Raw genomic sequence first — 13,230 nt, forward strand, 5'->3', positions numbered from 1 at the left:
TTCCAAGGCTAAAAAGCGATCCCCGGCTCCATCAGTATCCTCGGAGCCGCCGGAGAAACAGCTAAATCTTTGACGACATCCTCGGCTCCATTGTCCTCGGGGCCACAGGAAGTGTCAGTGTCTATGGAACCTGCTTCGGCTCCTATTTTATCGGAGCCTGTTCGGAGCCGGTCACCTAGCATTAGGCCGGTATCTCCTCCTCGCAGGTCTCCTTCAGAGAGGAGGTCGAGATCTCCTTCCCTATCCACCAAATCCTCCAGGACCTTATCGGATGTGGACGTCGATAGAGTGGTGCAGAGACTTCTTCAGTCACCGAAACTGGCTAAATTGTTTTTGGCTCCGACCCAGTTGGCTCCGGAGCCGGTCCCTGTACCTACATCGATACTTCCTCCTCCGAGCACATCTTGGCTTTCGGAGCCGGAGTGCTCAGCTCCGTTTGATGTCCTTAGGTCTGTTCCAACAGCCCCTCCTGGCTTCTCGCTTCCGAAGTCAGCTCCGACCCTGTTGGCGCCGTCCACAGGGTTTAGAATTCAGGATTCCTCGGTCGGACCCAAGGGAGAGGCTTCAGGACACCTCTCGACTCCTAGTATCCCTCTCAGTGCTTCGGTGCGGGGAAGCCTGACTCCTGTCTCAGCTTCGGAACTGGTCCCTTCTGATCCGAGGTCTTCCATGACTGGTCGATCTTCGGACCCGGGAGATCCAGCTTTCAAGGCCATGCGAAGCTCTCTGGCCAGGTCGTCAGCAGCATCATATGGTTCAGTCACCCTGTCCCCTATAGCACCGATGCAGGTCTCTGACCGCCCTCTATCTCTTGACAGCGGAGCCCCAAGGCCTCAGGGTACCCCCACGAGTGGTCCCCATATTTCTGAGGGCCCCTCAGAGTTTTTGCCTGAGGAGGCACCCAGAAAGAGAACGTGCAAGAGGAAGCACATGGATTCCCAAGATGAGTCTCTCACGTCAGACAACGACCTCGAGGAATCGGTGGGGTCCCCTAAGTCATCCTCTGAGGATGTTTCTTTCTCTGACATCGTAGAGATTTTGAAGCAAAGAGGTGACTGGCCATCCATATCCGTCTCCGAAGAGGAGTCTGTGTTCCTGAAGGCATTTGGTGCTCAGCCCTCCACCTCCTGGGTGTCTCCACCCTTCAACGAGCTTCTGGATCTGGTTTGTCGAAGGGTGTGGGAAACCCCTGACTCTGTGGAACCAGTCCCCAGGAGGCCCAAAAATGTTTTGTCTGCCCCTGCTGATAAGGAATTTCTAACCAAGGGAGTCCCTGTGGATGCCATGGTGATGGCAGCAGCCACCAAGAAGGAATTGGCTGAGACTTCTTCCACCGTCCATTCCCCTAAGAAGGAGTCTAGGACTATGGACCGGTATGGGAAGCGTATGTTTTCTTCAGCGGTCTTTACTTTGCGGTCACTGAATTACTTATCACGCTTTACACAGCTCCAGAGAGATCTCCTAAAGGAGCTTGTCGATACTCTTAACGGGTAACGTTTCTGTGGCGGTGGCTCAGAAAGTCAGTACTCAGATGTCTACCCTCAATTCTGTTGCGAACTCCTCCATGAGGCTGATGTCTCATGCAGCTGAGGGAGCGAGTAGGGCAGCAAGTTCAGGAATCACTCTTAGGAGACACGCCTGGATGCGCCTTTGTCATTTTGCAGAGGCCTTCAAGTCTACATTCACCGACGCCCCGTTTGCTGGTTCCTCTTTGTTTGGAACCAAGGTGAAAGACACTCTCACTAGGTGCGAGCAAGAGGGTAAAAGTCTGTCTGCTGTAGGAGTCCATTTTTCTCTTCCCTCTAGGCCTTATCCCAAGGCCCAGAGGGGTGGGAAGATGTGGTTCAAAAAATCACAGACGTTTTTTCCCGATGCACAAGGTGAATCCCCCTCCAGAGGCAGGGGAGGGGTGGTTATTCAGGTAGACGCCACCCTAGGGGCAGAGGATGCCCTCGTAACTCGGGAGACCATGATTCCTTTCGTGGTTCTCCCTACCCCCGCTCCTGATGGGAGGCCCGACTGTGCATTTCCGGAGCCAGTCAGGGGTCGCATCTCTCTTTTACCCGGAGGCCTGGCAAGATATCACCCAGGACCAATGGGTTCTGCAAATAATTTCCGGAGGATATATCATTCCCTTTGTGTCAAATCCCTCTCCAATCAAGAAAATCCCGGATGTTCCACCCAGTCAAAGGGTTTCAGAGGTTTCAAAGCTGCTAGAAAAAGGAGCCATCCAACATGTTCCCGCAGACCAGATCAGATTAGGGACTTAATCCAGATTCTTTCTGGTGCCGAAAAGGACAGGGGACCTGAGACCCATTTTGGATCTCAGCCGATTGAACACACATGTGCAAAAGTCCAAGTTCTGAATGGTCACGTTGCAATCTATTTTCCCATTGTTGGGAAAAGAAGTGTGGATGTGCTCCATCGACCTCAAGGATGCTTACTACCACATAAAGATGGACAGGGCATCCAGAAGTCACCTAGGCTTCCAGCTGGGAGCCAGTCACTTTCAGTTTCGAGCCCTGCCCTTTGGTCTCACCACAGCCCCCAGGGTGTTTACCAAATGCATGGCAGTGGTGACTGCTCACGTGAGATGTCAGGGATTCCAAGTGTTTCCATACCTGGAAGACTGGCTCCTTACTGCCACCACCAGGCATCTGCTTCTTCAGACCAGAGATGCTACTATCAGCCTATATCAACAGTTGGGCATCACCTTGAACTGGGAAGAATCTGCCTTGTTGCCCTCGCAGTGTGTCACCTTTATAGGCGTCGAATTAGACACCATGCTCATGCAGGCGTTTCTACCACAGGAAAGAATCAGAGTCTTACAATAACAGATTTACGCCTTGCTCCCTCTGCGAAGAGTGAAGGCAAGAGTGGTCCTCCAATTGTTGGGGACAATGGCTGCTACGATTGTTAGTTCCCCTGGCAAGGGTACATATGAGTCTCCTTCAGTGGCTACTCTTCGCCCAGTGGTCTCTTCAACGTCTTCCACTTTCTCGCCCTATTCTGCTCACCGATAGGTGCAGACAAGATCTCAGTCAGTGGCTTCACACCGACAACCTCAATGCGGGAAAACCCTTCGTTCCTTCGCCTCCAGTTGCTACGGCGACCACGGATGCCTCCCAGATGGGGGGGAGCATTATATAGGCAGGACAGTCCAAGGCACATGGGAAGAGCACAAGATGCATCTGCATATCAATGTCCCGAAGATGAGAGCAGTGCTACAAGCGTTGCAAGCACTTCAGAGCTTTCTTCATCTCGGGACTATTGCAATCCACTCAGAAAATATGTCAGTGGTATGGTATCTGAACAAACAGGGAGGAACCAAGTCGTATCCCCTTTGCAGAGAGGCCATGCAAGTGTGGCAGTGGGCAGTGTCTTCCCAACGTTTTCTGGTAGCAACGCACATTCCGGGGAAGTCCAATGTGATCGCAGACAGGCTAAGCAGAGCTATTCTGATGCCTCACAAGTGGTCCCTGAACTGTCAAGTTGCGGAGCAGATTTTCCGCAGGTGGGGTCAGCCTTGCTACGACCTTTTTGCCAGCCCCCCAATGCCAAATACAGCAGCTACTTCACCCTTATCCCTCCTTAGGGGGCGTCACCCAGGGACGCTCTAGTCCACGATTGGCCCTCCGGTCTACTGTATGCCTTCCCTCCGGATACCTTTGCTGTCAAAGGTTATTCAGAAAGCGCAATCCTTGGGAAGTGAAATGATTCTGATTGCTCCACACTGGCCTCATCAAATTTGGTTCCCCTTTCTCCATCCCTATCTCATGGACGCTCCTTGGACTCTGGACCCACAACCAGACTTACTGACTCACATGTCAGGGCAGCTCCATCCTTCTCTTCGGACCCTCCGGTTGACAGCTTGGCTACTCCACTTCTGTCATTAGTTAGGCTTCACCATTTTTCACCGGATGTGGTTCATATTCTATCTTCCTCTCATAAGCCTTCGACCAGGAAGATTTATTACAGCAAATGGAAGAGATTTTCCATCTGGGCACATGCCACAGACTGACCCTTACACAGCTCCAATCTTGTCAGTGTTGGTGTTCTTTTCTATGCTTTTCAACCAGGGATCAGCTCCCGCAACCATTAAAGTCCAGTTGGCGGTGATTTCTTCCTTTCACATCGCAGACGAACCTAGTGTAATGGCACATAGACTCTGTAAGGCTTTCCTGAAAGGTACTTTGTTGCTTCCTCCTCCTGTCTCTGAACCTGTTATGCCTTGGGACTTGAACTTTGTTCTACAGGGTCTTACTTCACCCTCCTTTGAGCCTGCAGCCACTTGTGATTTAAAATTCTTGACTTGGAAGACTGTCTTTTTGGTAGCCATCACGTCAGCCAGACGTGTTTTGGAGCTTCAAGCTTTATCAATTAAACCACCTTATTTGATTTTTCATAAGGACAGGGTTTCTCTCAGACCAAACCCTTTTTTCTAAAGTAGTGTCAGTTAGTAACCTTAACCAATCCATTGAATTACCAGTGTTTTTTCATCAGTTCTCGAACAACGCAGAGTTCAAATTTCATCAGTTGGATGTGCACAGACAATTACGATTTTATTTGCACAGAACGAAGGACCACAGAAAATTTGATCATTTGTTTGTTTCATTTTCGGAAAACAGAATTGGGTCTCCTGTTTCCAAAGTCATGTTCTCTAGGTGGATTTTCAGTTGTATTTCTTTCATTTATACTTCAGGGGGAAGAGATTTACCGTTCCAAGTGAAGGCTCACTCTACCCGGTCTGTAGCTGCACCTACAGCTTTTCAGGCCAGACTGTCTATGGAAGATATTTGTGCTGCGGCTACTTGGGCATCTCCTCACACCTTTATTACTCATTACAAGTTAGATGTGGTATGAAGATGGTTAGGTCTCTGTTCTATTTTCCTCCTCATAAACTCATTTAACTTATGCTAATCGCTGTCACAGAATTCTGGGCTTCATGGAAGTAGTTTTTCCCATGGTACCATTTACAAGGTGCCACATGAGAGGTTTTCAGGAGATAATAGGAGTTCACAGTACTTGCATCCAGTGTTGTGACAAGTCAAGATACTGATATCTTTAAGGAGGCATATGGTGGATCCTTCTGTTTAGTCTCATACAAAGCAGTCCATTCCAAATTGCCAGTTCACTGGTGGCACTCAACATACTTGTGTCTACCCTGGAGTTGGGGTGGGGTACTGACAAAGCTGTTTAAATCCTCACAGAGGCCAGTTTTCACCTCTGCATACTGGAGAAAGGCAGTCCTTCTCACCCTTAAGGCTTCAGGACTTCCTGCCCCAGCATGTAATGGCTGTCCACTTCAGCAGCACTGTAATGGTCTGCTACATCATCAAGTAGAATAGAACCTACTCCTAACCAGTGTCTGTGTCATCAAATCACTTTTCTAGTAGCCAGTCATATTCCAGGGGAAGCCATTTCTCTAGAGGACAAGATTCAAAGAGTGTGGTCCCTCAACTACTTGGTGCCCCAGAAACCTTTCTCTCATTGGGGAAAACCCTGTTGTGACCTCTTTATCTTGGTAAATAGTATGAAGTACAACACCTTCTACTCTACAGCCCTCCAGGGGTAATGTCATGTTGATTCTCCTGTCTACGTATGACCACCTGGACTATTTCATGTTTCCCCCATTTCCTCTGATAATGATTCTTTGGGTTTGTGTTGGTATGTTTTCTAAAGTAATTTTCATAGCTCAATTTTGGCCTCAAATAGTGTGATTTCCCATGCATATGCTACATCTGTTGGAGTAACCTCTCTGGTTTCCTCTGTTCAGAACCTTCTGCACATCCCGGGGCAAATCCCATCTGTGCCTTCTGTCCTTTCAAATCCCCACTTGGTTTCATAGTTCCATTACTGGCTAACATTCCTTTGTTTCATCTTAATTTAGTTCAGATATTGTATCTTCTCAAAAAAAATGCAAATAATGCTTTTAATACCTGTAGATGGACATGCTTTTCCAAGTGTGCCAGATCCAAAGGCCTGGATAAATTTGCTGTCTCAGTTACTTCTGTTTTGGATGGACTTGTACCTATCTCTTGAAGTCTCCATGGGTGATGCATCAGATTTTCCGAAGGGGGGGGACTCCTTATTTCTAGCTTCCTTGAAATGTGCATTCATTTTAGGGCCTCTGTTAAAAGGCTCCTTTCCTATTTAAGCTTAACTTTTGTTGAAGTCTGTTCTGCTTCCATTACAACTTGAAGCGTTAGCTAAGTTAAGGTTTCTTTCTTGGAAAACTTTGTTCTAGCGGAGTTAATAGCTAAAATCTGCAAAATTGTAAACCTATTTAGCAGGTCTGCCTTTGAGTTTGAATAAAGATGGGCAGTCTTTACTTATTCATTCTCCTGCAGTATCAGAGATCACAACTGAATCCAACCTTATCTATAAATACATCTTGGTATATTTGTAATGCTAGTTCTTTGGGTAATCGTTACCACTGAGTACTGAAGCTGCTCAGAAGAGCTTGCTAAGTGGTAGTCTGATGGTAGCAAATGAATTGTGTAAGCATTATGGAAGGAATAAATCAGGTTTAGTAATATAATGTACAGTAAGAATAAAGTAGCTGCACTGAAGCTTTCACAATTGTAAAATTTTTGAGCGGGTTTTAAGTCACAGTAAGGAGAGGCCAGAGTTACTGCATACATTGGCCTGGTGCCCATAGTGAAGTGTGAGTTTGTGAACAGGTGAGGAGGGAAGTACACTAGAAATATTTAGATTTTGACATAGAGGTCATAGTATTGAGACATTTATTGAAAGATTTGTAGCCAGAAATGTTCCCAGAAATCCACTGCCAGCTTTTGAAAAGTGGGAACAAGTGAGGATACTTTTCCCCCTTCCAGTGAGTTCCTAGTCTCAAATGGTGATGCATCACTTCTAGTAACAACAGAAGAAAAGTACAACTGATTGCTGATGTCATTGGCATATGTAGGAGAATGAACAGTCATCTACCAAGTGTAATCTTTAATCACATATAAATGAGGTTTTAATTTCGTAATTCATGTGCTTTTATCAACAAAATCTTATTTTTCTTTTTATTCAAAGATGGAATTTGATGAAAAGGAACTGAGAAGGGAAATTAGCTATGCAATCAAAAACATCCACGGAGTCAGGCAAGTATAATGTATAAACATATCTACAGAGGACAGTGTGGGTTGGGTGTATGTGTGTGCATGTGTAATATATGTATATATATAAATGTGTGTGTATGTATGTGTATATATATATATATATATATATATATATATATATATACGTATATATACATATGTGTATATATATATATATATATATATATATATATATATATATATATATGTATATATATATATATATATATATATATATATATATCTCGAATTTAGAGAAAGTCGAACATATGAAAGGGACAAAAAAAAATAACACCTTTCAAATGTTTTCGCAGGAGGGGCTTCACCCCCCTGCACCCCCCACAACCCCCCTACTTAAATATACCTACTCCGAGATTGCACTATAGTGAAGGAAAGGGAAATCTCCCATTCTGCGCTATACGCGTAAGTGCAAAACAAAAGATTTTCCATTCCTCCACTATAGTGCAGTCACGGAACATTCACATTTAAACTGCTAGGGTACAGGGGGACCTGGCCCCCTGCAATAAGGTAAGTTAACTTTTTATTTTTTTAAACCTAAGGCTCCCATTATTTTTTTAAACCTAAGGCTCCCATTCACAATTTCGAGTGAATGGAAGTTCGAGATTCTGGTCTCGAGAATATGAATTTCGAGCTTCCATCATATATCTGTATACTCATGTGTATATGTATATATATATATATATATATATATATATATACATATGTATATATATAAATATAAATGTGTGTGTGTGTATGTACACACACATATACTCAAATAAAAGCTCCAGTTTCAATCAGAAAAATGTATTAATTGCGGCAACATAACCCTAAATATCCACCAGAATTAAAACTAGACCAAACAGCAGGTCCAGGTTTCTCCATTTAGGCTTTTTCAATGGTGTCAGTTACTTGCAACGCATGCAAGTGAGGACAAGTTTTTCTCTCTTCTCATTTCCAAAACTCTCTTTTTAATCCTCCGTTTCATCCAACTGTGAACAGTTTTGAAAGGGCAGTTTACCATGAACTTAATGTCAAACCAAACAAAACCTTTTAAAAAATGATAGTTCTAATTTAAGTATGGTGGAAAAAAATGATGGTTATAGTTTAGGTTGAAAAAAGTTGCCTTGGCTCATTTGGACCAGAGCAAGCAATATAGTAATCACTTAGGCAGACTAGGGAGGGGCTTCAGTTATATGGTCTTGAGCTGATTGTGAGAGGGAGGTGGAAAAACAGCTTAAGTTAATTCTGGATACCATTGATTACTTTGAGTGCAATTGATAGGTTTTTAAATGAAGCCTGGGAAAGACGTTTGATTTGTTGGTTTTGCAGCATTTAAAGATTGAATGTCCACCCCCCCCGTTCTCTTTACTCCGTGTGATATTTAAAGGTGTCATTCCACCTCCAGGTAAACTAATATTCTCAGGGAATGGTTCACTTACTGAGTCCTTATCTGCTTTTTTGGAGCAATATTTGAAGCAGTTTTCTTTTTTAACCTTTTGTTTAAAGCATATCACTGATTTTCGTAATGTCCTTGGAAGGACACATATGCAGCTTATATTTTGATGTGTACTTTTGATGTGCTGTTGGTTATTTCCTGAATAGAGTCCAGTGGTATTCGGGGAAATTGAATGATTTTCTAGTGGCTATGTTAGGACAAGTTTTATCTAAAAATGTTTTTTATTATGGTGATAAATGCTTTCTATAGACAAGTGGAACAGCAACGGATGCTACTTTTGCGTACATTTATGCTGATATTTTTATGGGCTTTCTTGAAAAAACCCTTAAGTATCAGAGTCCTTATTTTGACAAGATGGTTTTGTGGAAACGTTTTTAGATAACTGTTGACTGATTTAGGATGGGAGTGATGAAGTGTTAAAAGACTTAGTGGAATTCCACAGTAATAATCCATATAATATTATAGGTTCATAGGTAGGTACTAGGCTATCGGCCCAAGGGCCTAAGTAAGCCTAGCCAACAAGAATGTTCTTAGTGTTTCACTGTTGCAGTCATTACATTTGGGTTATCTGCCTGCAGGTAGCCCACAGCCAGCCTGAATATCAAAGTCTTGGATTCCTGCGTTGGATGTATCCTCTTCCATGACATCAGGTCATCAGGGGTATAAAACATGCAGCCAACGCCATTACATCAGTCTTTCTTGCCGAGTGGTGCCTGAAGCACAAGCAGTTCGCAAGTGCTGGTCAGCCGACTCCTGAAATTTTTGTTTTAGAGTTTCAGAACCAAAGTCTTCAAAAAAGCTAAGTTACCCCATTGGGGATCCTTTTTCTTGCTCTTAACCGATGTCAGTAAAAGTTAACAATTGTATTACCTGTGGAAAGCAAATACCTCATAAAGATTTTCATTCGTACTGCATTCCTTGCTTAGGCCCAGACCACGATGTCCCTCGCTGTTGGTTTTGTGTCTTATTCAACCCCAGAACTATTCGTCATCAGTTTATTTTCGCAGCAAATTATTTTGGTACTCTGTTTAACTATACAGAAATGGCTTTGGTAAGCCATCCGAGTACCGATATTCCAAAAAAACGTAAAGATAAAGACAGAGACAGACCGCATAGGTCCAAAACTGTCGACGACTCTTCCGTTAAGCTAGTCGCCAGTTCGCCGGTACTCAGTGAGGTGCTTTCGCAGCCAATGATACCTGCTACTTCAGATTTCCAGACCTCTACTGAGACCCATTCAGAGTCTGGTATGCTGTGAGGTGCTTCTTCGACTATGGAACCTGCTGATGTCTCTACCTTGGATGGGTCCGGAGCCGTTGTGCAGGCACCAGCTTCTGAGGGTGTATTCAGGCCTACAGATTTGCATTTCAAATCGAAGCCATCTTCTTCATCAAGGCCTAAATCTCGAGCCGTGCTTAGAAAACCGACGTCCAAACCGCTTGGTCAGGCCCGCCTAAAAAAAAAAAAATGCTTTGAATGGCTGAAGACCTTATTACTTTAATTAGGGAAAACCAGCCTTCCTCCTCTAAGAGACCTAGAACTGATTTACCTTCTGATTCTTCTGATCAGGATTCTGAAATTTCTGTTTCTTCTGATTGCCAGGATTTGCCCTTATCTACCTATGAGGATTCTGATGCAGTGGATTCCATTCCCTCTGCTTCCCCTCCAGAAGATTTTTCTTTTGGTGAAACCTTGCACACTCTTAGGGAGCATTTCCGCTGGGAAAGCCAGGATTACTCTGACTCCAAAAAGAGGCTTAGGGAATTCTTACTCCTCCCTCAACACGGGCATTTAGCTGTCCCTCCTGTTCTAGACATTGTAGATGATGCCTTCTTGGAATCTAGCCTGGCCCCAGGCACTTTATCTTCAGCTCCCAGAAAACCTGACCAATATTAGAGTACAGAGACCATTTCACAAGGATCAAAAGGCATTAAGGCTACTGCTGCCAAAAACCCTACCCCCTCTGATAGAGATTTCAGGGCCTTGGACAGATGGGGTAAGAAGGTATACACTTCTGCTACTTTGGCCATTAGGGCCTTAAATTGCCAGTTTCATATGTTAAAGTATCAGCAGCATGTTATGGGACTACTTAAACAGAAAATGATGTTGTTTCCTGACTGTGCAGAACATAATGAATTACAGGATTTAATGCACTCTGCTGAACAAGTTGATAAACATACTTTGTAATATGGTTTTGACTCTTTAGAAGCATCTAGCAGGGCTGCTGTCACTGGGTCTGTGCTTAGAAGGCATGCTTGGCTTAAGGAGAAAAACTTGCCAGATCATGTTAAAGCTAAATTACTGGATGCTCCCTTAAACCAAGACCGTCTGTTTGGCATCAAAGCAGAAGTAGTACTTAAAAAGATGGAGGAAAAAGCTAAATCTATGCAAACTGTTAAAGATTTCCTGCAAGTACAGCCTCCCAGATTTAGTAGGCATTGGCCTTCTAAGAATTTGTCCTTTCCAGTCTCTTCCAGGCCTTCTCAGTCCAAACCCAGGAACAGCAGACCACCTAGGCTACTGTCTCAGGCTACACACAGGCCTAAGCAGTGGGGGCTCCCACTTCCAAAGCTGGAAGTAGTAAGACACTCCCCTATGGAAGAATGTCACAATGACTTAACCTTAAACCTTCCAAGCCCTGCTCAACTGCCCGCTCCCTTATGAGGAAAGCTCGCCCTGCATGCAAAAAACTGGGAACTAATTACCCAGGACAAATGGATTTTAAATATAGTTTTCCAAGGATACAGATTCCACCTCCATACCTTACCAACCCCAAACGGTTGGCCAGACCTAACCCAAATCAGTGGGCAGAGGTCAACAGCAGGTTCTCTCTCTTCTAAGTATCAGGGCTATTCAGCCTGTCTCAGCAAAAGAAAGGGGACAAGGTTTCTACTCAAGACTTTTCCTGGTACCCAGAAAAGACAGCTCCTGGCATCCTATCATGGACCTCTCTATTCTAAACACCTTTTTGGTAATCCCAAAATTCAAAATGCTAGCACTTCAACAGCTGCTCCCTATGCTGGGCAAAGATGCCTGGTTGGCAACCTTAGACTTAAAGGAAGCTTACCTGCACATTCCAATAAGGAAATATTGCAGGAAATACCTATGCTTCAGAGCAGGCTGCATGCACTATCAGTTCTCCACGCTTCCCTTTGGCTTATCTACTGCGCCCAGGGCATTCACAAATTGTCTAGCTCCAGCCATTGCATTTTGCAGGCAGAAAAATATTCAGATATACCCATACCTGGACGATTGTCTGATTCAGGCAGAAAGCTAGGACTTGCTATTAGAACATCTGGCATTTGTAAAGAAACTTCTAACCTCAGTGGGGTACACCATAAACGAAAAGAAATCTCACCTAGTACCCTGCCAGCAGATTGTATTCCTGGGAGCAAGCTTGAACACAACTTCCTAGATGTCTTTCCTCACACCAGAGAAACGAGTTTATTTGACAGTTTACTTCAAACTACTGGCCACAAAGACCCAACTATCTGCAAAGAAAATTCTGCAACCCTGGGGTTCATGGCCTCTTGCATTCTACTAATTCCATATGCAAGACTGCATATGAGGAAACTACAATGGTATCTAAAAAGCCTATGATGCCAACATTCTCAGGACCTGGAAAAAGTGATTCTTATCATTCCTTGTATAAAGACAGAGGCCTGCCACCTCAACAAGGGGCTCCCTTTCAGTCTACCCCCTGCCGCCCAAACCCTAACAACTGATGCATTAGACTATGCATGGGGGGCTCACTTGGCAGGGCAGTGCATTCAGGGCAAATGGAACCAGAGTCAGATGCACCTGCATATCAGCCAAAAAGAAATGTTAGCTGTACAGAATTCCCTGACGGCCTTCAAGGACCACATCCTTCCAGGACAATTATTGGTAAAGACAGACAACTCCACAGTTATGTGGTACATAAACAAGCAGGGGGGAACCCACTCGTACCCTTTCTACAGACTAGCCATGGCTCTGTGGAACACAGCCTTACAAGCTCAGTTCCTGCCAGGCAAGCTAAATTCACTGGCAGACGACCTAAGCAGAAATCTCATGGACCCACACAAATGGAAACTGGAACCAAAAATATTTAACCTCTTGAGGAACAAATGGGGGACTCCAGAAATAGACCTGTTTGCCTCCCCCCAGAACTAGCAATTGGACAAATTCTGCACAAGAACTCCCCACAGTCAAGCTTGGAAAGTTGATGCCCTGTCCTTCACCTGGGAGACCCTCTCGGTGTATGCTTTTCCCCCTCTGCCTCTCCTCTCGAAGGTTCTGCTAAAGATCAAACAGGACAAACCAAGGAGAATACTGATTGTGCCATACTGGCCACGCCAGCATTGGTACCCCCCTTACGCAGTATGATACTGCTGGAGCCATGGCACCTACCTCAGACACCTTCCCTGCTGTCCCAGCAGGTGGGCCAGATTCTGCACCCTCAGCTTCAAACCTTGAACCTTGCAGCCTGGCTAATCCCTTGAGCTCTCCAATAGCATCCCTCAGTAAGCAGGTGCTAGATGTTATTTTGGAAGCAAGGAGGCCTAGCACTAGAAGATCTTATGCTGAAAAGTGGAAAAGATACTGTTCCTGGAGCCAAACTCAGGGGATTGGCACAACAGTGCCCAGCTTACCTTATATTCTTCAGTACTTAACAGAAATGCTCCA

At 44.7% G+C, this 13,230-nt stretch overlaps 1 protein-coding gene across 1 annotated transcript in view; it reads left to right on the forward strand.

The window, feature by feature from the left end:
- The window catches only part of DNM2 (dynamin 2), a 1,995,561-nt gene that overhangs the window by 691,075 nt on the left and 1,291,256 nt on the right, over positions 1-13,230 (forward strand). Inside the window, exon 8 of the mRNA XM_044082335.1 lies at positions 7,042-7,109. Coding sequence (XP_043938270.1) covers positions 7,042-7,109 — 68 coding nt within the window. The remainder of the gene's footprint in view (positions 1-7,041; positions 7,110-13,230) is intronic.

The sequence above is a fragment of the Protopterus annectens genome, chromosome 9.part0 (genome assembly GCF_019279795.1).
Source record: "Protopterus annectens isolate FY-2018-M chromosome 9.part0, PAN1.0, whole genome shotgun sequence".
Classification (NCBI taxonomy): domain Eukaryota; kingdom Metazoa; phylum Chordata; order Ceratodontiformes; family Protopteridae; genus Protopterus; species Protopterus annectens.